Here is a 27,101-nt window from a genome sequence, read left to right as displayed (position 1 = left end):
CGCAATTTTTCCACGTACACAGGCACACAACAGATAATGCTTGAGCCCAATTTGTAGAGTCTTGACGTCAACAACAACTGTGTCAGTCTTCAAATGATTTAATAGTCTATATGCTGTATAATTTCATTGCTCCCGAAATAACTCAGTGGGTATCGAAATCGAAGGCCATGAAGCCTGGTATATCTACAACCTTGCACAGCAGCCGGGACCTATCTCTAGACAATGAAAGAAATCTAAACATGAAGAAGACTCCGTAGCGTCGGACAGAAAGAGGACAACAACCCAAAAACTCCGAGTGAAGACCAAGTGGTGGTAAGAAAAGACCCCCATACTGTCAGCCATATGCTGTCAAGTCCGTCGCGTCTTGGATATTTGTCTGCGTCTTTCTGACATGAAACCATATACATAGCTCTTCGTTCAACAGTAATCAGGTTACAGGATGAGATATCACAGTCTCTACTGATCCTGATACTGCCACATCTTCGTCCCATCATTTACCATGCTCGCAATATCCATATCGGAAACAGAATGTTCTCTCCTAAGGTGGTTCTGGAGTTGGACACGGTCGTCGAAAGCCTTGCTACTGCAACGACCATGGTTGCAAGCAAAGGATGCGTTCGTAGCATATGCTTCCCATCGTCCGAGGTTCAAGATTCTTGCTCGTCGTCTTGCTACTAGTTCCTTAGCGCATTTCTGGAGGCCATTCTCTCGTTCTACAACCCATTCGTTGAACTTCGCCCTAATATCTGCGAGTGTTTTGACCCCAGGATATTTCGTGAAATAGCCATTTGGTTTCCATTCATCGAGATCGACACCAATGCCAGCTTCATCGTCGAAACGCCAGTAGTGGGGTAAATCCTCTCCTTCAACCTTACCAGCGACGATGGTTGGATCTGTGGCTCGATCGAATGCCCCATGTACCCTTTTGAAGATGCTTCTCCCACCGGCTTCGATTGTCCCTCGAGATGTTCCTACATTGACGACGACACCTATATTCTCCTTGCCACCATGGAGTGACTTAATCTCAGTGATGCCTTCAAAAGTAGGGTTGTTCGTTTCGCCGAAACCGCCGTCAGAGAAGTAAATCGTCGTCTCGCCATCGCGCATGTGCCGTTTCTCAGGTAGCTCTTTGAAGTACATTGGTGCTGCCGTTGCAGCACGGGCTATCCGCCAGATAGGCCAGTCGTCGGCCGATCCGTAGTTCCTCTTGTCGCCGTTCAACATGCCAGTATAGTTGCGTCGCATGTCTCTCATGTTGATACCTTGTCTCTTCTCATGTTTGTATGTTCGGAGAAGATACAACCGCTGTTCCTTTACAGGCGCACCTTTCTTACGTTCATACGCAAAAGCAGTGACAAATCTGATCAGTGTTAGCCGTTGGCACATCAACGAGCTTTCAGGTTGTGACAATCGCAGATGATGCCTCCCTACTTACGTCTTGCAGATATCGGATGGGGCCGAAAATGTGACATTGTTCTGCGAGGTCTCCTCGCACCTCCTTGCAGTGACCTCCTTGAAGGCTCTTTCTAGTGCGTTAGCACTATATCGTGGCCACCGTACTATTCCGATGTTTCTTTGCGAGACTATTCGGGGTTTGCCGAAAATCGAGTGGCTCATGCTTTCATATTCACGCAAGCAGTCCCAAACTGGCATACGAAATCGCCCGAGCATGATGGCGATGAGGCTATCACATTGTGAGCGTAGTTGTGTTGTCAGAGTGCGGTCTTTACTTACGCACCGGTGCTAGAGCCACATATGTAGTCAAAGTAATGACATGGTAAGAACTTTCGGGAATCATGGACATACTTCCACGTCGATGCGCGAGTGCCTGATATGGCGCGTTTACGCCTTTTCTCTTCATCATCGGGTGGACCTTGGGTGACATGCTCCGGAAATTCCAACGGAGAAAAGCTATGATCCTCTTCTCCACCATTCCTTAACCTCTTTTCTTCCTTGGCGATTTCGTTCATTAGTCGCTGAAGGACGAGAAGAGTCCAGTAGCCGCGAATACCACCTCCATCTGCAACGCATTAAGTCTCCTGATAACGTAACTAGGGCCACATTTACGTACCGAGACTAAGCAGATTTTGTTGGCTCCAGGCCAACTCTGGTGAAAGCTCAGTATTTGTGGACTGCTGTCCATCATCATGCATGGATGACCCAGTTTGGGTGGTGGAGCCTCCTTCGTGTGCAGAGACAACGGTTTGTGATGAATGATTCTGAGATGAGGCCATGGCAGGCAAAATGTCTTGGAGTCAGGCTGGGATCTAAGTAGATTAAGAGATCTACTGGCTTATCTATGTGGCACGGCCATATAAATATCCACATCAAGCTGTCTGCAAAATAGCCTGTGAGTGCAGCCTGGTGTATTTGACCTACGATCAGTGTGCTGCTGAGCCTCATAATTGAACTGCCCCATGAGCAGGCAGCTACATGTGGCGGCTGACGATAACTGGCAATCCAATCGATGAGTGTCAAGCCAATTGAAGTGACTGAAGTCCCCTGAGAAGTCAGGCTGAGCTGAAGGACCTGCAAAGGCGCAGTCTCAGTCAATTCCGGCGAAAAACGCCCTCGCTCCAAAAACGCAAATATGGGCAGGTTTTACTGGAGTCTTCCGCTCCCGTGAAACGCCATGTGAGATGATTGGGAAGAACTGGTTATGAAAGTGAGACGGAACAAGCGTTCATGCAGACCTCCGGATGATTAGGTATGTGGGTGTATTGTGAGACGATGAGAGGGTGTAGGAACCTTGGAAGCGGACGCGCTGGGCGTAGCGAGCCGCTGACAACTATCAGAGCATCAGCGACGAGAACCATACGAACGATTACCGATCAAGCAATCAATACGAAGTCATTAGCGATGGGTGGGGGCGGCAAGCCATAGTAGGTAGATATCCTCCACCGACATGCAGCCTTCGGTAATTGCTGTAACTTCAATGTCACCGGGATCAACCGAAGCATCTTTTGATCTAGCTGTGCCTCCACTACTGGAGATTGGAGGCTCAGACTTGCTATTGCCCTACATTGAGCGGCTACAATCCGGTGAAACGAAAGGACTGATCCAGCCTTGTCGTTCCTACAACCTCCAGCCTCGTGCACTGTTCTGGAGGAGATGAGTGAGTCAGGTTCTCGAGATCTCAGCAGATAATTATGATCTCCTTATCAGCCACGCATGGTTGTCTCTGCTACTCGGCGACTTGTTGAAGAACTATACGTGTTCTGCGTTTCTGCTGGAGACCCGTGGAGGACTGCAGCGCGCTGCGCCACCGCCACATTCTGAATGCGGACGTCATCGGACCCAATAAACATGCCTACATGCGCCGTTCTATAACATGTGAGAGATCACTTGACGCCCTTGACGCCCTCTAAGTAAAAACGTGGGGCCTGTCATCCTAGGAAACAAGGCAAATTCTCTTTCGATAGTTGAAACCGTAAGAACTATGAATAGTGGCCTACCGCTCTCAGATCAAACCCAAAGCACATCAACATTGACTTCTAACAATCGCGGAACTACCATAACATACTCAAGTCTGTCGCAACTCTGCGACTCTTAGAGATTTGAAACCTCTATTGCGTTGTACTCCTATACCGTTACAATTTACTCTCGACCATCACATCTCCCATGGAAGCACAAATGAAACCCCAAGCGACTCTAGCTCGCATAACAAGCCCGGGGAAGCATCAACACCCAAGGAAGCTCCAGAAGACTAGAAGTTGGGATCGTGTAATTGTATATGACGCGGACAGTGGCGATGTCGATATACGCAGGAAAGGAGAAGTGGATAAAGGTACAGCGATGACAAAACATTTTGTGATTATGCTAATACATTTACAGAAAATACTGGTTATACAAAACTAAGTTTGCCAAAAGGGAAGAAGGAGGTTTCGCTATTCGTCGACCAAGAAACGGAGACCAACTTCAAGACGGAGGAAGACCGACGCAACAGTGATGATGTGTTTCTGGCGACGCTCAGTCTGGATCATCTCGGTCTCGTCAATCGTGCATTCTTCATGTTCGGATTCCTTTCAACTCTATACATATCAATGGCCGAACGCAAACTTGAACTCTCTTGATTAGTAAAGGCAACGCATCTTACACTCAGCAGCGGATCGTTTCCATTTTTTGACGTAGCTGCCCTATAACACGATATCATATTCCTTTCATAGCTCCGCTAGCTAGACACCCAAACTTCGTACCATATCTATTTGTGAGATCGAAGTGCTACTGAACCCATTGAAAAGTAAAGCTTGGGAGATGCACATAAGATGATTAATGTTTGACGACTGATTTCTCGATTCATCCCTCCCACACCTTCAACTCTTACAAAACGCTGTTGTTGTCGTGTGGAGAACCGTACAGCTCATGCTTTACTCTCACAAAATCTTAGATTAAGTAACGTCGACTTGATACCTGGAAAACCAAACCTGTTGTGCGACAATCTCTTAAAGATTTTAGTCACTTACTAAACTCCGTACTTTGGAACTTGCTAACTATACCGCTTAAGGGCAATAATAGTCCGCCTTTCACTCATAGCTCCCTAAATATTTGCAGTGATGTGCACTGTCCTGCATCTAGTTGTGGCATTTCTCATACCAGAGTGGTGACCTGAATATGAACGCACAAAGCTCGACTAACCAGGTATGAGGAGTTCTCTTAGTCTGTTCAACATTTGCGCGTTCATCCAGCGACCAAACTTTGATACTAGGCAATGCTCGCCCACAAAATGAGTCATCAAAGAACTACATAAATGACCTGCGCATGACCGGCGAGGTAACTGGTGTTTCGGTGTATCTCCATAACCCTAAAAAACTTCATTGTATCAAAATGCGCTATGATGAACAGCTTTATGAATTTCAAGAGCCATTCTTGGAGGTCTTGGAACTGTAATGGGTCAGCCCGATAATCCGTGTCATCAACATTCAAACCAGGATGCCTAGGTGGAGTGCAGAATCTGCAGATATGACTCCAGTTGGCATGATGTACTGACTGTTACTTATCATCACGCCTGTTGCTACAGATGACTTAAAAACCTGGTCACGCTGATCAAAAGGCTAGTCATACGTGCCCATATCTGGGTGTTGTCAGACCGGGTGGACCCCGAAAGCTGGAGGCTGTCCTGAGTATATTGGCAACGCACGTAACCAGGAAACAAAGATAAAATGTCTTGAAAAGCACGTGTTATGGAGACGTTATGTCGAATTGTCAGCGGCTTCAATCGAGGACGAACTAGCGATGCAGCTATGGTATGGATTAGAGACCAAAGACTCATTACTAGCCTCAAACTAAGCTTGTAAAGTTTCTCTTCTTGTATGAGCTCATGAATTCTTCTCTATTGGTTAGTTACCTGTAATCGTAAACCAGATATCGATCCGATAATTTGGGAGACAACAGGAACCGATCACGTGCGGGGTGCAAACGGGCTGCCCCACTCACTCCCGAGATCGCTTCTACACTTGCAGTGTAGCAAACGCCGTGAAACTGGTCCACCTTCAATTCTGAACTTCTCAACTCCATTCCACTCTCGAAATAACTGATAGCGTCACGTCGCAAACCAATCTTGCGAGTACGCAATCATGGCGTCTAAAGCAGATGATTCGGTGCCACTGATAAGCCATGCGCCGGCAAGTGCAGCAGGTACGTTGTAAGAAGGAGCTCATTTTCTCCAATTTGTTCTCCTCTGGAACCGCGCTGTCGAAAGCGCCCTGAGGTCATTCGCTGTACTTCCTGTTACTGCAGTTGCACAATCTTACAAGTGCATGCCTTGAAAGCACCATTTCGAGCATAAGGGCACAACCCGATATGCCCTTGTCCCAAAAGACGCATTACCTAGTGCACCCGAAGTTTCTAACTTCTCAGCGTTTCGCTAACGATCGCAGTATATCGAGACGTTTGTTCACGGATTCGTAGCCTGCGAGACTTGCGCAAGTTCAGGCAGGGTCAAAAGAGCTCAGAGAGCGCATTTCCTCAAGGGCCTGTAGAACTTCGCAAGCTTGAACAACAACATTTTCCGATTCCGCTTCATACCTCTCGCCTCGAAAGCATGAGTGATGTGGAGACTGATAAAGAAGCAGAAGCTGCACGAATATGGCTATTGGGTATGCTGGAATATCAGAACAGGTTCATGAGCCGTCAGCACGAGCTAGGGATGTTCAGACGCGCTATAGAAAAGCAGTTGAAAGGCCGGCAAGAGGAGTGGTCTGATCTGGAACGCCTCTACATGGCACTCACAGACCGTGATCTTACGTCACCATTGGAGCGATTGCGTGCAGCATTCATGGTCGTGTTCCACCTCAACTATGGTGAACGTCAAGGAGATGTCATTGGAGCAGGCGCGAAACTGACCGAGCGTCTTCAGCATGCATCTGACATGGATGCTGAACTGTTTAAGACGCGCGATGGTATCTTTGAGAGGACTCAGTTCATGGAAGTCGACCATTTTGCATGCGCCATTCCACTTTCTCTACTTACCCAAACGACTGATAACGCATCCATTATCGACGATAACGCTGGCTGCTGTCCAATCTGCCAAACCTCATACACTTCTCTTGCAGATCGCCCAATCGAAGAGCTGTTAGCCGACTATCCTGTACGAATCAAGCACTGTGGCCATATTGTTGGCAAAGCTTGTCTCGAGCAGTGGATGAGAACACCAAAGATTGAAGAGGCGAAATACCCCTATCGCACGTGTCCGCATTGCCGTATCAAAATCGAAGGCGTGAAATCGCCTCCTGTGCCTGAGGGATTGTTGGATCATCTGAAGACCAACCGACGAGCCATGGAAACAGGACAAGAACTAATGTACGGGTATGATATGGATCCCGAAGAGCGTCTCAGCGCTGTCGCCGCTTGTATGAGCGAAGAGATCTCCTGCATACAGCTGTTATCCAAGATCGAATGGACAGAGGACCAAAGTAAGGACAAGCGTATCTTAGAAGACAAGCTGGCGGGCCTGAAGAATGAGAGATGGGCTTGGGGTTTCAGAGGAGACGGCATCTGGGCCAAGCTGAGAGCGGAGTGGATGGACAGCGGTGTCATCCGGGAAGGCTGAGGAGAACCATGATAGCGCGTCTGCACGTCGCCGAGCGTTCTTCGTTCCTTCGCTCCTGCTTACACTGATTTTCAGCGGAAGACACCAGTATGGACTCGGACGAAAATATGAGGATCTCGTGGGTGTCATGAAAGGGCCGAACTAGCTGCCCGTATTTGCTAGCTTTTAGCTTTTGAGGCAGTGCAAGTTCATGAGGCATTTTCTATCAACACATCTCAGCCTTTTCAAGCATCTATCAGGCTTCACGAGGAAGCCCGCTCGACTGCCAAGCATTGATAGATCGACGTACCAAATGTCAAAAACAACGCATCACGAGGGCGGACTTCCCCGCCTGCTCGAATATCGCGCATAGATCCGGGGTTGTCAAGCGTAGCTTCGTTGAAAACGGAGGTTTCGTGAAGATGCAACAACAAACCAGTCTACAGGTACACAATTGCTTGTTCATATAAAACTTCTGGGCCGAACGCGTTCTACATGCAGGACACGACGTCACGTGCCCCACTATGACCCTTCTATTCTCCACGCTCCCCACGCTCTAGACTGCTCAACAGTTGCACGTTTGCGCATCACAATGATCTAGGCAATCGAGGCTGAGTGCATGAACCAATAAATTGTGGCGCGGGCAGTCCCTTGATTGGTTTCAGTTTATGCACGTCGAGAGGGCAGATGACGTAGTGGCTGTGATGGTCGCGTGTGCCGCCGCTTATGGCCACCTTAGGTGCTGCTGGGCATTGCTTGGCCTATGACGAGGTACAATTGATGTAAAAACAAACACGAGGCGCTCAACTACCATTACCACATCCCACGCGGAAACCCATTCATTCAAGAAAAATAACTAACAATGAGCGTTAACATTATCGACGTCGGTGTCAGCAGGGTGCGTAGTGTGTCTCTTGCATACTCCCGCCTTCTAGATGCCGCTTGTTCCGAGCAGCGACCGAGACTCTCCGCTAACATCTTCCCCACAGATTCTGGGGGCGCGACAGGACCAAGAAGATCGTTACATTACCCTCACACCAGGTTCAATTAAGTCAAGGAAAGATCTCGCTCTCTTTGCTGTGTATGATGGCCAGTAAGTGCTGCCGTTTATCATGAGGTTATGACTTCAGACTAACTTTGGGATCACAGTGGGGGAACGGCGACTGTTAACCACGTTGCGGAGCATCTCCATACACATCTCGAACACCACCTTAGTAACCCCAAGGCATCAAATACGGCCGAGTACAAACATGCCATTCAGCTAGCCCTCAAAGCTGTAGATCACGAACTCGACCGCGACAACCTCGACGGAGGCTCAACCGTCTCTCTTGTTCTCGTCGACACGAAGCAAAACTTGCTCATACAAGCCAATCTAGGCGACAGCCATGTCTTCTTCGCAGACCATGAACCACAGTCTCCTCAGTCCTTATCGCCGCAATCCCCCTCACGGGTTGACTCCGGCACAAGTTCTTTGGGGTGGAACGTGGAGGCTCTAAGCGTGGAGCATGCGCCAGACAGCCCATTAGAGAAGAGAAGGGTAGAAGATGCAGGTGGCGAGATCAACTACCGATCCGGTATCGCACGCATCGGCGGCGTGAGCATGTCGCGCGCTCTAGGCGATTTGGATTACAAGAAACCTCGCGTCAACCGCCTAGCAGGTCACGACCTTTCAGATCTGGCTGGCGTAGAAACAGGTCTTGCTCCAGGAAGGACTGCAATACACGACCTGGTATCAAACAAAGCGCATTTCACCGTTCGCACTCTCCATGGTCAGTCTCTTATACTGCTCGCTTCAGACGGCGTTGGTTCAGCGAAAGAGGCAGAGGAATGCACACGGCTAGCAGTCGACGGATGGCAGTCTGGGAAGGAGGCCAAGCAGATTGCCGACGAGCTGACTTCAAGGGAGAGCAACATGAAGGGTGCAGACAACTGTACCGTTGTCGTGGTTGTGCTAGATACAGAGAGCAAAGGACGCAGGAGTATAGATGGCGGAAGGAGGAGTATGGATATCGGCATGGAGGGCAGCGGATCAAGAAGAAGGAGACGATCAAGTATTGCCAGTTTGAAGGACTGGATACGAGACCGCTAGGTGTTCGGCATGATCCTGAAACTTCGTGCAGGAACTGGAAAAGTCTTCAATTCGCTTAGAAGAAGCTGGAGTACTTAGGCCCGATTGGCCTGATATCATGTAGCAAAGGCGTTCCGGCTGGAATATGGTGGGCTCCATATCGTTCGATCACCATGACACCAGAATATCAATACCATCAGTAATACGCTGAGCATTGAGCAGCAGTACACGATCTTGAAACGCCGCGGATAATCATCCAGACTGCTTCCAATACCATCCGCCCATGTTAACCAGTTACACTCTCCATTTACCAGAATATCAAGATATAGAACCTGCCGTCCGCCATGTCGTTGCATTGCTTCCCAGACCTCATCGCCGTTCGCATCACACCTCCTCCTGATCCCAGCCTCGCAAAAAAGATCCTCCAACGAAGCCTCTGCTTTATCTTTCCTTTCATATTTACGATGCTCAAGAGCTTCGCAGGCTTTTACAAGACGATTGCTGCTTGTGCCGCGTTGGAAGTGGCACCGGGAGGTAAGGTTTGTTGGCTCGATCATAGCTCGCAGTATTTTGGGTAAGCGAGGCGTAGAGTTGAGGTCCCGACGTATCAGTAGATACAGCTGTCAATGTTACGAGTGGTGAAGCAAGACTTGGCCGCGCGAACAGTATTGTGTCGACACTCGATCCACAGATGAAGCACAGTGAAGCCTTCACCTGTAGCTCTCGCTTTCTTACGAGGAAGTGCTTTCACAAAAAGCCTTCCTCTTTCACTTTTCCAAATAATCCTCTCTCCGTTACCCTCTGGGGCCACACACTCTCTATTTCTGCCCTAGAATGGCAAGGGATCAAGACTACGAGGCAGCTGTCGAAAAGGGCACTAAGCTGTTACAAATGTCGACCAAGAAGACCAAAACATCCATTGAAAGCGCATTCAAGCACTCGAAAGAATTAGCTCAGCATGGCTATCACCTGGAGACCAACCAAACTAGCTTCGAAATCGAATGCATCGCCAAAGCGCTTGGCGACCTGAACATCGACCACAAGATGATATATGATGGAGGAAAGAACGTCAGGACACATCATCAACATGGAGTTTATACAGCAGAAGCAGATGAGTACAAGGTACGCCACAGCTTATCGTAAGGTTGAACATGTGCTAACAAGCCTTAGACAATACGTGGATACTTCTCTCAAGTCAGCAACCCGAGCGCTGGCGTTCTAATTGCAGACACCAATCTTTCACCTTCCCATGCAGCAGCTTTTGACGATGCTAAAGACAAGGGAGATATTGATCTACCATTACTGCGCCACTGGTCAGACGTAGCTTTCCTGCAATACCTCTCCTCTTTTCACTCTCCACTTATCCAGCCCATCTCACTTAACTATATCTTCCGCATTCAGATTCAGAACTCCGGGACCTTCTTAGTGCTGAATAAGATTATCAAGATGCATGGTCGTAGCATGTACGAACTTTGGCCTGGTATTACATTCGATATACAAAGTGAAGAGGGAAAGGCTATCCTCGGAACTCCACATGGGAGTGGCGTCGCATGGATGCTCATTCAACACAGCAAAGCATTGAGAGAGAGAATAATCAAAAAGGTGACGATCTTCTATGCTCCAAAAAAGGATGATTTGTTTAGATGGCCAAGCTTACTATTTTGGATCGTGTAGAATTGGAGTCCGGTGAGGATAATGCGCCTTCGATCCCCTTCTACTGAGCTGCCTAGGTTGGGGTTTAGATGGTGCGGTACTGTGCTTTTGTTATTTTCACTTGACGGCCAGTTTCGGGTGGCTGCCGATGTTGATGAAGAGGGACAAATGAAGGACGCTTTGTTGTTCCGCCTAATGGACTATGGCGAGGCTTGCTGGTGGCAGGGGAGCGAAGCGAGACGCACCCCGCAAAATCCCGCGTCACCCTTAGTGGGAAAGCTTCACACCTCTTTTCTCTTCGAAACTTGCCTCTTCGTGCATTCTTCACATCTAGATATTTACAACTTACTTGCTGCTATGATCAAATGGAAGTTTCTATGTCTCTAGCAAGCAATGCATGGCGACACCAATTTCAACGACGCGAGCTGCGCACCACCCTCAATCTAAATGCATACACGGGATGGCTATGACGCCCTTACGTTTCCTAGCTGCGGAGCTGGGCTGTATGCCTCGGCCCCGCGTAGTAAAAAGCATCTTTGTTTGGACAAAATCCTCATGGATGCTGCAGCGTAATGCACGCCAAGCTCGACATGGCTTGCAACGAAAGTGACTACCATTTTGACCTCGGGTTCGCGCCTGCTAGCCATCAAGTCAAGTATAAAGAGCATGGGAGGCTGATTTGTGGTAGTAGTAAGGACTTCATAACATCAGCATGTTTTTGTCTTCTGCGTCCAGCCTCGTTGGCCTCGTGCTTATTTCTCTTAGTCCAACTGCAACTTGGGCAGACTATACCTCTGACAGTGAGGTACCAACAGCGACTATTGATGCCGGAGTGATCATAGGAAAATCTACTTCACTGCCCTACGCACTTGGGCCAGTACATCAATATCTTGGTGTCCCATTTGCATCACCACCTGAAAGGTTCTCTCCACCACAAGCTGCCGTACCTTTCCAAGAACCGGTCAACGCCACAGAATTCAGGCCAGCATGTATCCAACAGTTTCGATGTATGGGAAATTGATTCAACTTACTGAGATACGCTAATGTCGTTAGATCCTTTGTCGAGCTCACAGTTCACACAAGCTGTCTTCAACAACCCACCACCTGAGGAATCGGAGGATTGCCTATACCTCAATGTCTATGCCCCAGCGACTCCGCCAGGTGGTGCTGGGCGAGCTGTAATGTTTTGGATCTATGGTGGCTCACTCCAATTTGGTAATGCTGGTCAAGACACGTACGATGGAAGCAGTTTTGCTGCCTATGAAGATGTCATCGTAGTGACAACTAACTACAGAACGAATGGTGAGATGCTACCAAAGCTTTGAAAACGCCTTCTCCCCTTTCTAACAACATACAGTGTTCGGCTTTCCTGCTTCACCAGAACTGCCACTAGCGGCACGCAATCTCGGCTTTCTGGACCAACGTTTTGCTCTCGACTGGGTTCAGCGCAACATCCACGCTTTCGGTGGCGATGCTTCCAAAGTGACCATTTTTGGAGAGAGTGCGGGTGCTTTCTCGATTGATGCTTTACTCACCAGCTTTCCGAAGGATAGTTCGCCGCCGTTCCGGGCTGCCATTCTTCAGAGTGGGCAATATAGCTATCGCGTAGCTCCTCAAACCTCAAGCGTACCTGTTTGGAATAATCTGACTGCGACACTCGGGTGCCCGGGTACACATGAAAGCAACTTAACTTGTGTACGGGCCGCGAATGCAACGACTGTTCGCAACATCATCAATCAGAACTCTCTCGTGTTTAATCCAGTGGCTGATAACACCACGTTGGTATCAAATCCAGCGGCACGTCGCCTGAGTGGAGATATTGCACACATACCAGTATTGGGAGGCACGAATGCACAGGAAGGACGTGTCTTCCAGGTTGGACAAACAAATCTTACTGCCTACCTCCAGGCGACCTTTGGAATCCTCGCCCCAGCACTCATTCCTAAGATTGAAGCTGCATACCCAATTGGAAGTAATGGCCTTACCAACGACTATGATGTGATCTCACAGATCTCTACTGAGATCACATTCCAGTGTCCACAAGCACTATGGGCTAATGCAACCGCCTCCGTTGGCATTCCTACCTGGCGCTATTACTACAACGCTTCTTTTGTCAATACGCAAGCCTACCCACAGCTCGGCGCATACCACGCCTCTGAGATTCCTCTTGTGTTCCGTACATACGAACGCGCGAATACAACGACGCAAGAGTACGCTCTCGCACAGTTCATGCAGAGCACCTGGGCCAGATTCGCGAAGAATCCTTACGCTGGGCCAGGATGGAATGCGATCGGTACTGGAGCGGAGGGCAATGTTTTGGTCGGCGCTTATGATCTCGTCATGGGTGGACTATATCAAGACCAGAATGCTACTATAATAGAAGGGGATTGGAGTTTGGGTGTCCTTGGCGACGTTGGGAATGTAAGAGGAAGTGGTGTTACTGTGTTGCCACAGTCTGGTCTCGATTACAGATGCAGCCTCTTCAGGCCAATCTTTGAGGCTATTGTAGGTGCACAAGGCATACCTAATCTCTAAGTAAGAGCCTGTACCTTAAGTCTAACGAAACATGCAAGCCAACCAGATGCCTGTATTTGACCACCTATCGTCCAGTACTGACTTGCCCGACATCTACTCCACTTCGATCTGCCTCACCACCCTCGTGTACGCTCTTCTCTATACTATCGATCAAACTTTCGCTTCCTGTCTTTTGTCCCACACTGCTGCTCCCCTCGTACTCTTGCTTAGTGTTCTGCGTCACGTCTTCTCCGCGGCGTTGCTCCGAAGTACCTGAGGCGTTCTGCTGGCCAGGTGCCGACTACATTTGTAAGTATCCTGTTGACAGAATATTGTTCTTCATGCAGGACATACGCGATAAGAGGTGGCATAATGGGTGGAAAGCTTACCTTATCCGCTGAAACGCTCAAGCCAGCAGGGTCTGTTGACCCACCCGTCTTGAATGGAACGCTTGAATCACCTTTGAAAGTTCCGGCAGTGTCTTCACCAGAGTTGACTGGGTTTCTAGGTTGAGTGTTGGAAGATTCTTGGCCTGTCAAGGAGGACATGATGGTGGTCTTCTAAATGAGGTTCGTAAAAAGAAATTTGTTATACAATATAGCTGTGTGATGAACGGGTTCGTGAATCTAATCCAGGGTCGAAGCGTTGGATATTCCACTGACTGTGGTAGTTAGTCGAAAAGTAATTTCGTAGGATAGGGCCCTGGTGATCATGGGGTGTATTCGACGTCATCGTGACTCAAGATGGGGATGTTGCTGTCCATAGTGGCGACAGGGTCTCTAGTTTCAACACGAAAACTACGCGTGAGGTCAGCAATCTAGCGAAACTGCTTTCTTCCGTGGACCATGCCATTGCTCGATAACCGTGCTACTGCAGGGCTTGGGTATGCGTAGATATGCACTTTGAGACTGCTGGGCACATAATTATGTTCCATGCGGAGGATGCTTCCTTAGATTAAATATTCTATACAGTCTAACATTTCTATAGCTTGCTCTTGCCGATGCCCCATACCTCAGCCTGAGGGTTGTTCGACTTCTTGTTTATCGAAGCGCCTTCAGCGACAGGCTTCTCTCCATCCTCAATGAAGAGCGTTTGGTTCTGCTTCATTGTCTCGACAGCTTCTCGTTCGATACGGTTGAGGAGCTCTTCGTTGGTGGGGATGTCATGGATAAGGCCGATTACTTGGCCAGCGGTCCATACCTAGGTTTATCAGTTAGCCGAACTTTAGAGGAGAATTGTAGCACTTACACCAAAGTCCTTGTCTCCGTTCAGGAATACTTGACGTCCTCGCTTTCCGCTTACAAACTCAGCGACCTCTTCGAACTTGCCGGTTGTGCTAGTCTTCTCGACATCCACGGCTTGGAGCGCGACCTTGTTTGCGAAAAGTCGCGATGTGTTCTTCCAACGCCGAAGGACAAGAGCGGTGTCAGTTTCTTGTGCGTCGACGATGGCCTGCTTGATGTTGTGGTGGATGGGCGCTTCGACAGTGCACATGAAGCGCGTACCCATGTTAATACCACAGGCACCGAGAGCCAGCGCGGCGGCCAATCCCTGACCGTCTGCGAAACCTCCCGACGCGATGAACGGAATACCACCCAGCGATTGCCTGGCTCTGCTGAGCAGGATGAAGTTGGTAATGTCTGTCTCTCCAACATGCCCAGCGCATTCGAAGCCGTCAATGGACAGGAAGTCAACGCCAAGCTTGACCGCAGACTGTGCGTGTCTGATGGTGGTGCACTTGTGCAGGATGATAGTGCCAGCAGCCTTGAGCTGCTTGATGACTGGTCCAGGGCTGTTTCCCGCCGTCTCAACAATGTTGATCTTCTCCTCGATGATAACGCGAGCGTATGCGGCATAGTCCGGAGGAACCATGGCAGGAAGGAGGGTCAGATTGACGCCAAAAGGCTTGTTGGTCATCGTTCTGCATCGCCTGATCTCTTTGCGCAGGTCTTCGGGTGTGGGTTGGGTGAGAGCGGTAAGCTATGCTATCGTGAGACTGTGTTCGGATGCGTAATGGGGTGCCAGACGTACTATGCCCAGTCCTCCAGCGTTACTGACAGCGGAAGCAAGCTCAGCGTATCCGACCCATTGCATACCACCCTGAACAACGGGCACTGTGCAAGTGTCAGCTACTCGCTCTCCATGTTGCGCCAGTGGAGTTACCTCTAATGCCGAGGGCCCTGGTGAGCTCAGTGTTGAAAGGCATCTTGACTGTAGTCTATGGGAAAACGGGTATCTAGAGGTGAATGTACGGGTGAGAGCTACGCCTAAAACTCGAGATGAGAATATATCTGACACTCGGACGCGCGACGTTGCGGCCGTTCGCGCCGGCTGGGGGCATGTCATTCGTGTGGGGAAGCCATGTGCCTCGGTAACTCCAGAGCCGCGACACCAAACACAGGTGCGCGTCGGTCGGCTGATTAGTCTTGCACAGACCCTTTCGCCGAATGATTCGGTGTCGCCGAGTCGCTCGTGATTGTCTGCGACAACGTTGATGTACGTGGAGCTGTTCGTCTGTTGTGCAAAGGCGACGATGAGGGGGAAGCATGTTACCGCAACGGAACTTGCCGTTCCCCAGGCATTTTCACATGTGTCTTGGCAGTCAACGGTTACTTCAACACCACTGTCCGCGCACTCATCCATCAGAAGCAAACATCAGCAGATAAATCGTAATTCATTCGTGTATGTTTTGAACGCATGATCGGGTATCACAGAAGCCCATACTTCGTATTTTCACTAAAGAAAGAGTACATCGCAGTCCGTCAGTTTGTTCATTCATGTTTGGCGACTGCTCAAGCGATCTGCTTAATTTTCTCACTATGACAACCAGTCAAAGATTTTTGACACAGCCCGCTCGACTTCTGATGACACCCTGCAGTCAAGGACGACCCTCTATTCCCTGTACAAACTCCAAGGCGACCCCGCGAGGCATTCCCTAGATCTCTTACGTATCCTTTCCAACGTGCAGTTACCGCCTATCGTTTGCAATAGATTGAATTTTAGCTAACGAGCATTGGTAACTCACGATGACTTCAAGCATGATGCCGACAATGAAGCGATCATTCTGAAGAGCAGCGAGGTGTGAGGCTTTAATCATCTTGCATCGCTTCACGGCGTACATCACGTCACCGTATTCCCAACCATTGTCGAGCCTCAGTCCAAGCTGTCATCGACATGTTCAAATGATGATACTGGAAAGCCGGTGGGAGGCGGATATGCGATACGACCTTTGTGTGAAACTGACCTCATAGCCACTTCGCGCTCATGGCAGGCCTTTTTTTTTGACAATTAGTGACATGCCAGTGCGTATTAAACCTGCTAACTTCACTGGATACCCATCACGCAGTACGATCAACTGTTACACCTACTGGCCTGTGCAGGCTAGCTCAGTACAAGCTATCGCTCTCTTCCGAGTATCCTGAGATGGTGAACAGGTGGTAAAAGAGCAGAGGAAATGGACGAGTTTATGGGTACTTGATCTGCTTCCAGACCATGTAGTTCCTGGGTAAGACTATTGGAGCTCTTCCAGCACATCTTCCAACGAGCCTATGGGAGCTAAGCACCGCCGTCCGGATGGCGGCGTTAGGTACGACTTGTACGTTCTTCATTCAGAGCTTGCTCAGTGACGCTATCGTACCGAACGCATCATGATCAATATTCAGCTTTTTCTTAGAGGGGTGAGCTCGAGAAGAGTACATGGTAGGGCTGTTGACCCCGACAATTAGGCAAGCCTAATCTTGGCAATGACGTAACGAGCCAATGACATATCTCGAGATCCACTGCGTGCACACAACTCGCTACGGAGGTTTTGGGAGGCCTACTTTCTCGGGGTCTCCACATACCCCAGATATATAGACCGTGATGCCGCGCAAGGGGCACCCGAGTTGAGTTTCATGTTCCGATTCCTATGACGCATCATGTTTTGGTTATCTATTCTCGCTGCCCTAGCCATCCGCGCTGACTGCGCATCCGAGACATACGATTATGTTATAGTTGGTGGAGGTCCAGCAGGCCTGCTTGTGGCAAACAGACTATCCGCCGACCCCGATGTTACTGTTGCAGTCATTGAAGCTGGAGATTCCGCATACAACAATCCAAACGTCTCCTACGTGCCAAAGTCGATTTTAGAGTATGGCCTTTTCATAGGCACATCAATTGACTGGAAGTATATGACTGCGCCTCAAAAGTATGCGGGGAACAACAGCTTGAACTACTGGGCAGGGAAGGCGTTGGGAGGTAGCACTACGATCAATGGAATGACATATCTGCGCGCCGAGAAGGATCAGATTGATGCGTGGGAAGAACTGGGAAACGAGGGTTGGAACTGGGATCATATGCTGGAGTATTTCTTGAAGCAAGAGGGATTCGAAGAGCCAAGTGAAGCATTAAAGAAGAAAGGCGCGATCTACAAAGATGATGCACATGGAAAAGATGGAGAGCTTGCCGTGGGCTTCACCCCTTACCTCATTGGCCAAGGATTCGTCGATATACTTAAAGAGACTTCTGAAGCCCTCGGTTATCCCTACAACACGGATGCGAATGATGGTAACATGCGTGGTTTCAACACCTGGCCTATGACGCTGAACAGTACCGGACCAATAAGGGCAGATGGAGCAAGGTCCTTCTACTTTCCTATCGCATCACGGCCTAATCTCCAAGTCTTTTTCAACACCACAGCTGCACGCATCATCTGGGATGAAGAACAGTCAGCGACGTCTGAAGTGGTTGCTTCAGGTGTTGAGGTGATTGATGCTAAAAACGCCACTCATACCATCAGCGCTTCGAAGGAAGTCGTTGTTGCAGCTGGTTCGATCAGATCACCGGCATTTCTTGAACACTCTGGCGTCGGTAACCCTGCCGTACTTGATCCGCTCGGTATTAAGATAGTCAACCCACTTCACTCTGTTGGATCGAATCTGCCAGATCAACCACAGAACGGGATAGTGTATAACTCGTCCACAAACTGGACGGGTTACCCTACCTTCGTTACATACCCAACAGCTTCCGACCTGTTCGGAGACGAACTACCAGCTCTCGTGGATGAAATCCGGGCCAATCTGAGTGCATATGCAGAAGCAATCGTCGCAGACTACGCGCCCAACACCATATCCATCGAGACCCAAAAACAGCTCTTAGAGCACCAAGTAGACTTGGTATTCGATCCAGCCAGCACAATTCCGTTAGCAGAGATCCTGTGGGCCCCAACAGACCACCTGATCATCGCACAGCTCTGGAACCTGTTACCACTTTCTCGAGGCTCGATACATATTCAGTCAACAGATGCAAACTCGCCGCCAAGTATCGATCCAAATTTTCTGCAGTTGCCCATCGACATGTATGTGCAAGCTGCTGCTGCGATCAGTATACGCAAACATTTCGCAACCTTACCGCTCGCGGAGCACGCTATAGGTGAAGTCTCGCCCGGTTTCCAAGCAGTACCTGAGCATGCAAGCTGGAGGGATGCAGCATGGGATACTTGGATCAAGAAGTCTTTGGGTGGTAATTCGCATCCCGTGAGTACTTGCGCAATGCTGAGCAAGAACTTGGGTGGTGTGGTAGATACGGAAGGCAAAGTCTATGGAACGCACAATGTCCGGGTTGTCGATGCCAGTGTCTTTCCGACGCAGATTTCGGGACACCTTAGTGCCAGCGTTTACGCCATCGCTGGAAAGCTCGCCGATACGATTATCAGGGCGCAGTCAGGTAGATAGATAACGACTTCCACAAAAGCAATGTATCTTTACAGCGCCTGTATTCTCTAGGCGGCAGGTATTATCCGCTCGCGATCGAGTATGCTGCTGCACCCTACTTATCTATCTCAGGCAGCTGTGCCGCAATACTGTTTACCATAGGCAAGGGTTGTGCTGAAGGAGTACTTTTACCAAAAAAAAACGAGCCTACTAGACACACCTGCAATTCTCGTTTTCTGTTATGTGGCTTCATTTTCCGACCTGCTCACCGTCCAAAATTCAAGCAACTAGCTTTTTCAGTACATTCAACACGCAATCGTTCACTGAATTCCAAGTTGAGCGTTTACTACCACTGACTGATCGGCGAGTTTCGAGAAATGAGCCCGAATAGGCAATCCGAACAGATGACGCTAATTGCACTAAGTAACAAGCGGTTAGTATGCTCGAGGATTCAGCCGCATTGGCATAATGATCTACAGTGCTTTGAGCTTGATAGTGCTTGATTATGCCCGCTTGCTTATGTGCCTGCGAGGCTGAGTCTCGAGGAATTGGCTCTTTTGGGCTACAGGCAGGGCTTCGAGCATCTGGCGATGCACCAAGCTGCGGCTCATCTCGTATTGAGCGTGAGGCTCTGAATACTTATAGTCTTTGCTAGACTCTTGAATGGACAGCAGTAACTACGCCATGCAGTCTCAATATAACAATACCATGATGCCATGGGATCCTCCTTCTTACGAGAACCATTCTTTCGAGAGGCCACACCAAGCACTCGCAGCATACGAAGCCGCATCGCCGCCGAACATTGTATCCCAACCCGACGACGAATTTTTACATCTAGCAACAGATTGGATTCCTGGGGCATCAAGCACAGTTCAGCCAAGAACTCAGACCCTCCAGGTGAGCCATGTTGTCAACAGCAATGGCGAACGCAACTTACAGAATCGTGCAGAAACCCGTCGTGATAGCGAGGCTCGATGTAAGCGGTTTACTAGGAACGCCGTTCCCATTCATACGAGCGTACAGTTCCGATCTTCGTTCCTTCAACATCCATGAAAAGGATTTTGTCGCGTTCCTCGATAATCTCAGCGTCGCCCAGGCCCCGCCAGTTCCGCTCCAAGCGCTAGATACAGCAGGCCATGTGGTAGGCATTGTGTACGTTGAGATCTCCTTCGAATCCTAGACATACTCTTACAGAACCGCTAGACCGCACCATTGGGCAATGATCGCTGGTACCAGCATGAACATGGTAGCTGGAATTGGAACAGCTGCAACGACAAGAGCGCGAACTAGCCGGTTCTTGGAGACAGCAAACCGAGAATACTTTGCGCCTCGCGGGCTGAAAGTTTCGATTTACAAGGAAAGACAATTGGCAGAGAGGCTTCATTATGATCTAAACATGCCTCCACTGGCGTGAGTACAAACCTGCCGCGTTTCTTGTCCACTCCTGACTTCGTCAAGACCCCTTGGTAGCAGCTCTTTGCCACAAACAGCAGGATACCGCCGAATACAAGTGCTCATGCGTCACATAGCACCATTGTCGTTCAATGTATCCCCACCAATGGAGCAACGCAACGCTCTCGATAGATTGGCTGCAAAGCAGATCGAGCGTCGTATCAGAAAAAAAGAAGAAGACAGCTACAGCTCCGACTCGAGAATGAGCTCTGTATCTAGTGCTTCTAGCATCAGCTCTACAGAAAATTCCATGTCAAAACCACGCGCTGAGCTCAACAGTAGAGGAAGAAGGAAAGCAGACAAGGCGGAGCGCAAACGAGAAAACAAGGAGGAGAAAAGAAGGCGTAGAGAAAGAAAACGCACCACAAAGAAAGATAGTAGAGACACCAAGGCGCATGGCAAACCAGACAGAAGGATGGAAAAAGACCAAAAGACGGTCGCGAAGATGGAGTATATTGTCGTGGAGTCACTACATGCGTTAGCGTAGTAAATGAGACAGAACTTGCTCGATATGCGTCTGTGATTAGCAAGGTCATAAAGCAGCGTGACTACCTCTTCGTTTGACGCTACTTCATCTCCCGATTTCAAAAAGACTTTTTGCCGATCTCCACAGCCCCTGTTTCCCAGCCGATATGTCGTGCATGACAGATTGTAACCATGCGCCTACTGTAGGTTCTTCCTCGCCGAGGCCATCGTACGCCATACGGAGAGGGAAGAGCAAAGCGAAACTGCCCTGCTCACCCCACGTCTCTTGCTGATGGTAGTCAACGCTACGGCATATGGAAAGCGCCGCTACTGATATACGCCTTTTTCGGATGTGGTGCTCAAAAGGCGACTGTGAACCCACATGAATGCTGTCGGAAAACCGAAGAGCCAGTATGGTAGTAGCATTGTACATAGCCATAGCGTTAGCGTGATAGAGGGATTGGTATCGAAAAACAGTAGACCAGGCAGAACGCAAGGTTCCGGACTCATCCCCTATGATTGGTGTTGTTCGGACCGCAGGAATCTCGTCAGGAGTGTGAGACGGATCGGATGCAAATCGCTCCCCCCAACTATCCAGACTGGCGACCACTTGCTGAAATTCTTCAGAGAGACTTTGAGCTGCAGTAATCCTTGTCTCTTCATCAGGGTACGACGATAACTTATCGCGCAGAGCGAAAAGTGAAGGGCAGTCTGCGAGAATGTCAAACATAAGCTTGAGCGAGTCAACGCGTTCTGGGTGCAAGCACCATGGATCACGTTTCCACTCAATATTGGACATTATCGTCGGCTTGCGCAAGACAAGTCCAGCAAAGATAAGTGAAGGGCGCGTCCTTTCCAAGATCATAAGGCACGGAAGCGATGCCATAGCTTCTGGTCCCCGCATTTCGAACAGCCTTTCCAGTCCTCGAGCATGATTTATCCAACCATTTTCACGGTCTGAGACAAGGAACTAGTAGCTGTGAGAAACAGTATGCGCTGAGAAACATAGGACGCACCTCGATAAGTGACATGACCATGATCGCTTCAAGCAAATCAAAGGTAGGTGAAGATATAGACTCTTCCAGAGCCGAATGTACGGCACCAAGTGCATCACTGTACCGCTTGAGCCCAAACTGGGTAATGGCACTATCCTGGCGCTTAATACCAAAATATGTGGTAGCAAGCCTAGATGTAGGTGTATGAAGTCAATACATGTCTCATGTGCAGTTGGTAGATGAAGATGACTTACGCAAGGAATGATTTTTTCGTTATGGTCCCAGGGGCAACGCCCAGGATACCCGAAGTCGGCAGAAAGTGTAAAAGGGTGAATGCAGTGAAAGTTTCATCTTGAGAGAGCGAAAGTCCTAGGTGTATTTCAGGAGCAGGCTGCTTTATGTTCGCCGGCGCGGTGGCGATGGTCTCGAGTGCAGAGGAACGCGCAGGATCAGAATCATCAGATTGAGTGGCTATGCCCCGACCATATTGGATGATTGCAATCCCACGAGGGCCACCACACTGTAATCGCGCCTTGATGCATCTTGCGCATTGCGGCTTCGAAAGGTCTTATGACGTCAATACACGCGTTAGGGCTGCATAGAGCAGCTGGGGCAGACCTACCGCATTTTACACGTCGCCTTTTGCAGTTGTCGCAAGCCTTGGAACGTCCACCTACTCCAACCATGTGCAAGTTACATACCAAGATTGATAATGTGATGAATGCGCGATGTGAGAAGATGACGAGTCACCCTGAGGATGGTTCGTGCGCGACGCTATGCATGCCCCTCATTCGAAAACGAGGGCACCTTTGGAGGCCACTCACGCGTGATCGGTGCAGGTACATCACGATCAATTTGATATACTTCCTGGTCTTAGAAACGACAATACTTGCTGCGACTACCTCAAGGCCACAGAGCACAGACACTTCGTCCCACGAAGAGAGCATTGAGAGTTGCTGGTTGCCTAATCCAGCCAGAGGTCGTTGTAGAGACAATTTAAATGAGAATGTCAATTCCTCGTCCTTCAAAAAGAACCACTGAAGTCCCCGAATGACCTTGCGATACTTAGCATTCTAAGAGACTCCGCCATTCTTCAGAGGTTTGCTCTACCAATATCAAGCGCCGTGTCTTCTCGTTCACCAACGCGTATGAGATACGCAAACAATCGTGAAATTACGGAACCGTGATGGACACAAAATGAACAGTAATCCTTATACATTCAAAAAAATGCCATCTATATCTATCGACCATCGGGCCAAAAATCTGTCAACCAAGTGACGATGCGTGTAAAAAACGCTGATGCCATATATAGTTCCCAAAGCGCCAAGTAAATGTCCAGCAAATGCCAATGATCCCTACGATGAAGCCCAGCAGACTCTTAAAGTCTGGTAACAGAAAGAAAAACAGGAAGAGGTATCAGTAGAGAAAGCAAAACGTGAGGCAGGTTGATGCTCCGCCCATGCTTTTGGTATGAAAGAAGTCGCAATAGAATAGCGCTCGCCCCCCTTCTATACACCGCAGAAATGTCGGTGTTCAGATATACTCGTGTCAACACGCAGTTTGATGATCATTGGTCGTGTGAGACCTTGCGTTGCGTTTCGTCGTCTCGCTCAAGGCTTTTCCTTGTACTTGGCCATCCTCTTTACGGGATGAAGTAGCATACCCGGTATGCACATTCTCTTCTGTTCCAGCTCGCCGTCAGAGCCTGGTCCACCATCGATCTTTTCTGACTCTCCCCAATTTTGCTGCACGATAGGCCAGTTGAGCCATCTCCGGTATAGGTTGCGAGGGAAGCGCGATGCGTAATACCAACTCCAGCCTTGGAAGTTGAACTCACGGTCATGGTTGTATGGCGAGTCAGCTTCTTCGGTCCAGGCGCCCTGGCGAGGTTCCAATGCTTCGCCTGTATCCTCGTCTACGGTCGATGCGGTATCGAAGATGGCTTCAGTGTAAGCAGCGGGCCAGTGGCGGTCGTTGAAGATTGGGTGAGGGGCATACACCGCCTTGAGACCCTGTTGGAGTGCGACTGTGGAGGGCCACATCTCGGCTTGCATGCTGCGTCCAACCAAGTTCTCCTCGTGCATAGCCTGTAGCATCTTCTTACTGAACCGTACAACAGTGTTGATGAAAGTTCGGCGATCAATCTGCTCGAAGATGGGATGCGTGAACCAATCAGCTTGACCATCTTCTGGAGTGAAGATTGGTCGGATGTGTGGCAGGTAGTTCCAGATCTTGTCCTTGTAAGACCAGGTCGTGTTCCTTGGATCCCACATCGGAAGAAGGGTGATGAAGTCTGCAGGCTCAGCAACACCCCATTCAAAGTTGTCTTCCTCCATGGTCGTTGGTGGTGTAGGACCCAGTGGCTTCTGTGGTGGTATGGCAAGTTTCCATGGGCGCGGTCCCCAAACAGGAGGTGGGATGAGCGAGTTTGCGGATGCATTTAGGACATCTTTGTGGGTCTGCTCGACGAATGACTGGTAATCGCCATGTACACTCGGAAGATAGTAGCGTTTGTTGCGCTCCCACAATAGCTTCCTAGGTTGCTTGTCCGCAAACTCGCTAATCTTCTCGAAGAAATGGTAATGATGTCCAGTGTACCTCGCGTCTGTTTCCCAGTTCCAGACATAATCAAACTCGGGATGGGTAAGACTGAACCATTGCAGACACATGAATTGTTGCCAGTAGACCTGCCAGTCCATAACTTTGGGATACCATTTCGGAAAGATGGACTCTGACCATAGAATAGCGATATCGCGTAGTTCCTCGGGTACGTTCTCTTTTAGGATGCGGTCATACTCATACTGGCTGTCGAAAATGGGCGCATCTCTGTCCTTTACATGGACGTAAAGGTAGACTTGGTATTCACCGCCGGATTGAAGAGAGAGCTCAGAGACCATCGCGCGAATAGCAGTAATGTCGTTCTCCTCATAGTTGTAACCGGTCCAAGCACGGATGAGGATGGCGGTGCGGTGGTGGTACTTCTTCTCGCCCTCGTCACGGTTCTCCAAGTTGCTTCGGCTCGTGTCTGTGGGAATTGCAAACGCTGATGATGCCACCGCGGGTTCGGGGAGAACGGTGCTGGGAATCTTCACGATTGGCGATCGAGCCTTTGGTCGGTAACGCTCCTTATTGCGCTCGAGACAATCGTCCTGGAGCGCACCCCAATTTACTTGAGGCCATTCTGGGACTGTTTCTGGCGCCTTCCAGTCCTTGACCTCCTCTGGGAACTCATCGTCGCCATAACCGTACGGGCCGTATCGCGAGTATCGGTCGAAGCAGACATCATCGTCCAATCCAATGACATCATATCCGCCAGCGTACACCGGAGGGAAGTCTTCGGGGATGCCCTTATAAACCTGAACCTCATCGTCGGTGCTCTCATTGAGCATTCTGCCTCGTGGACCTAGACAAGCCACATGTTCACCGTGCCATTTCTTCTTCCAGTCCGGGGTGTTGTACTTGGGGAACGGTTTGTATGCGATTGGATCAGAGGCAATCGTGTCGTTGAGCTTGTTATGGCTAGACTCGTAGATGCGGTAGTCCCTACACATGGTTAGAACCATTAATGTCGTGCGCGCAAGATACAAGAACTTACAAGTCGAATTGCTCCCATCGGTTGGGGTCGTACTTCTTGTCGACGTAGTCGTTAAAAGGCGGCCAATGACCGTTCCAGCTGGGTCGCGGCCAATCTAGCATCTTCGTTATGTACTCCTTCCAGTTGGTCGGTTTCGGGGTGGGAGGGATGAAGGAGCCGGTCCTCGATGGCGCCGTCACCCATGGTGGGTAGGACTTTGTGGGCTTTGTCGCGTCGACCTCAGGCTCGCGCGTAGCCTCCATTGGCGGTGGAATGACTTGTGCTGCGCCAGTTGCCAATTGCGCATCAGTGGTGCTGGGCTTCGCGCCAGGGACAGGCACGGCATGACCCCATGCATCTTCGGGTTGTGGTTGCGACTCAGCCAGGCCTTCGTTCAGGAGCTCCTGTTCCTGTGGTCTCCTCCCCGAGTTGAAGAGCGGCATGCGCTCGTAAACCTGGTCTTGCGCCCATGGACTCTGATGCAATACGGCGAAGATGAAAACCAATGCTACAAAAGAGAGTATCGCAAATCTGCGAGGTGATCGGACAAACATGATGTCGATGTTGTTCGTATTCGTATCGTTTAGTGGTGCACACTAACCTTATGCTGGTATGGTACCTAGTGTACTGGGGGTAGTCGTATCTTTACCGATAGTGTAAAAGCTGCATCGCTTGAAGGTTGCTAGAGCGTAGCGCGAATGAAGGACTAGCGACGGATGGCGAAGAGGAGTGTTGAAAGGGTAAAGGTGGTAAGGACCGTGGTGCTTAAGGATGGTGGTGATGATCTGGGTGAAGGCGCCGCCGAGCAATGCTAGCTTAGATGCAAAGGAAAGGAAGGCGGGGCCGGCTTGATTGAAGAAGGCAAGAGCGATGATCAATCTGTCTATCCTCGACGGTGGTACCTGCCGCACGTGGATCGATTGGGTAGAGGACAGCGCAAGACTGAAAAGAGCGTACGATTTGGATCGAGGAGAGCAAGCATCAAGAGAAAAAAAACAGACGATGATTAGACGGAAATGACGATACCAACTGCGCGGGACAAGACAACTCGACAGGGTACGAAATTGCACGAGCAGAAGAAGCGTCGAACACTCTCAAACGGCAGTACGCGGCCAGAGCCTCGTCGATCTGGGTATCCCCATCGGTTTTGACACCAGCACACCTTACCCCCAACTCCCGCACCGCCTCCCGCTCCGTGCTGCAAGGTACTCCAGGGGAGTGCTGACGCGTTGCACGCCTGTTGATCCTCTAGCGACGAGTAGTGGTTGCGTCCTAGTGGTGCCATGTCTTCCTTCACATCGGTGCTTGCGCGTTTCGCAAAATCCTCCGAGCGGCAGAGCCGTCGCACCATGCCCGCGACTCATCTATCCGGAGGGAAGGATGGAACTAGTCCCAACGACTGATATAGCGACTTGTTCACTTGACATTGCACCTTTGCAGATATTTGGGGGCGCACGCAAATAACGCGACTCACACAAACCATGACAGGCTTCGGCGCGATATTGTTAGCTCCGGTCGCTGTTGCATCGTCGTTGGCGGTATAATTAAAGATAAGAAGGGCGTCTATTAGCCAAGCGAAACGGAACGATTCTCAGGTCGTCATCTTATTCAGCCGATCCAACGGACATGCGCACCATCAGTCCCACAGTAAACCCTGCATCGA

General features: G+C 49.7%; 9 protein-coding genes across 9 annotated transcripts; 5 read left to right on the top strand and 4 right to left on the bottom strand.

The window, feature by feature from the left end:
* Positions 1-456: 456 nt before the first annotated feature.
* Positions 457-2,234, bottom strand: AA0111_g5518 (hypothetical protein; the record flags this gene model as incomplete). The annotated part of the gene is made up of 5 exons (XM_028651639.1): positions 457-1,360; positions 1,436-1,526; positions 1,656-1,684; positions 1,735-2,020; positions 2,072-2,234. 5 exons carry the CDS (start codon positions 2,232-2,234, stop codon positions 457-459), a joined length of 1,473 nt encoding a protein of 490 aa, XP_028506758.1.
* Positions 2,235-6,040: 3,806 nt separating this feature from the next.
* AA0111_g5517 (hypothetical protein) lies at positions 6,041-7,048 on the top strand (the record flags this gene model as incomplete). The annotated part of the gene is made up of 1 exon (XM_028651638.1): positions 6,041-7,048. The coding sequence occupies one exon, from the start codon at positions 6,041-6,043 to the stop codon at positions 7,046-7,048; it is 1,008 nt and encodes a 335-aa protein (XP_028506759.1).
* Positions 7,049-7,889: 841 nt separating this feature from the next.
* On the top strand, positions 7,890-9,116 carry AA0111_g5516 (hypothetical protein; the record flags this gene model as incomplete). The annotated part of the gene is made up of 3 exons (XM_028651637.1): positions 7,890-7,925; positions 8,017-8,120; positions 8,177-9,116. The coding sequence occupies 3 exons, from the start codon at positions 7,890-7,892 to the stop codon at positions 9,114-9,116; spliced, it is 1,080 nt and encodes a 359-aa protein (XP_028506760.1).
* An 813-nt stretch (positions 9,117-9,929) lies between these two features.
* Positions 9,930-10,769, top strand: AA0111_g5515 (hypothetical protein; the record flags this gene model as incomplete). Its single annotated transcript, XM_028651636.1, has 2 exons — positions 9,930-10,217; positions 10,266-10,769. 2 exons carry the CDS (start codon positions 9,930-9,932, stop codon positions 10,767-10,769), a joined length of 792 nt encoding a protein of 263 aa, XP_028506761.1.
* Positions 10,770-11,460: 691 nt separating this feature from the next.
* On the top strand, positions 11,461-13,283 carry AA0111_g5514 (hypothetical protein; the record flags this gene model as incomplete). Its single annotated transcript, XM_028651635.1, has 3 exons — positions 11,461-11,755; positions 11,802-12,050; positions 12,106-13,283. The coding sequence occupies 3 exons, from the start codon at positions 11,461-11,463 to the stop codon at positions 13,281-13,283; spliced, it is 1,722 nt and encodes a 573-aa protein (XP_028506762.1).
* Positions 13,284-13,347: 64 nt separating this feature from the next.
* Positions 13,348-13,810, bottom strand: AA0111_g5513 (hypothetical protein; the record flags this gene model as incomplete). Its single annotated transcript, XM_028651634.1, has 2 exons — positions 13,348-13,563; positions 13,652-13,810. The coding sequence occupies 2 exons, from the start codon at positions 13,808-13,810 to the stop codon at positions 13,348-13,350; spliced, it is 375 nt and encodes a 124-aa protein (XP_028506763.1).
* A 433-nt stretch (positions 13,811-14,243) lies between these two features.
* AA0111_g5512 (Nitronate monooxygenase) lies at positions 14,244-15,468 on the bottom strand (the record flags this gene model as incomplete). Its single annotated transcript, XM_028651633.1, has 4 exons — positions 14,244-14,462; positions 14,511-15,242; positions 15,294-15,376; positions 15,426-15,468. The coding sequence occupies 4 exons, from the start codon at positions 15,466-15,468 to the stop codon at positions 14,244-14,246; spliced, it is 1,077 nt and encodes a 358-aa protein (XP_028506764.1).
* Positions 15,469-17,179: 1,711 nt separating this feature from the next.
* AA0111_g5511 (hypothetical protein) lies at positions 17,180-18,973 on the top strand (the record flags this gene model as incomplete). Its single annotated transcript, XM_028651632.1, has 1 exon — positions 17,180-18,973. The coding sequence occupies one exon, from the start codon at positions 17,180-17,182 to the stop codon at positions 18,971-18,973; it is 1,794 nt and encodes a 597-aa protein (XP_028506765.1).
* Positions 18,974-23,474: 4,501 nt separating this feature from the next.
* AA0111_g5510 (hypothetical protein) lies at positions 23,475-25,992 on the bottom strand (the record flags this gene model as incomplete). Its single annotated transcript, XM_028651631.1, has 2 exons — positions 23,475-25,407; positions 25,460-25,992. The coding sequence occupies 2 exons, from the start codon at positions 25,990-25,992 to the stop codon at positions 23,475-23,477; spliced, it is 2,466 nt and encodes an 821-aa protein (XP_028506766.1).
* Between the last annotated feature and the right edge of the window lie 1,109 nt (positions 25,993-27,101).

The sequence above is a fragment of the Alternaria arborescens genome (genome assembly GCF_004154835.1).
Source record: "Alternaria arborescens strain FERA 675 chromosome Unknown contig_11, whole genome shotgun sequence".
NCBI lineage: Eukaryota > Fungi > Ascomycota > Dothideomycetes > Pleosporales > Pleosporaceae > Alternaria > Alternaria arborescens.
Note: the sequence above shows the minus strand (reverse complement) of the source record. Positions and strands in the feature narration are given on the sequence as shown.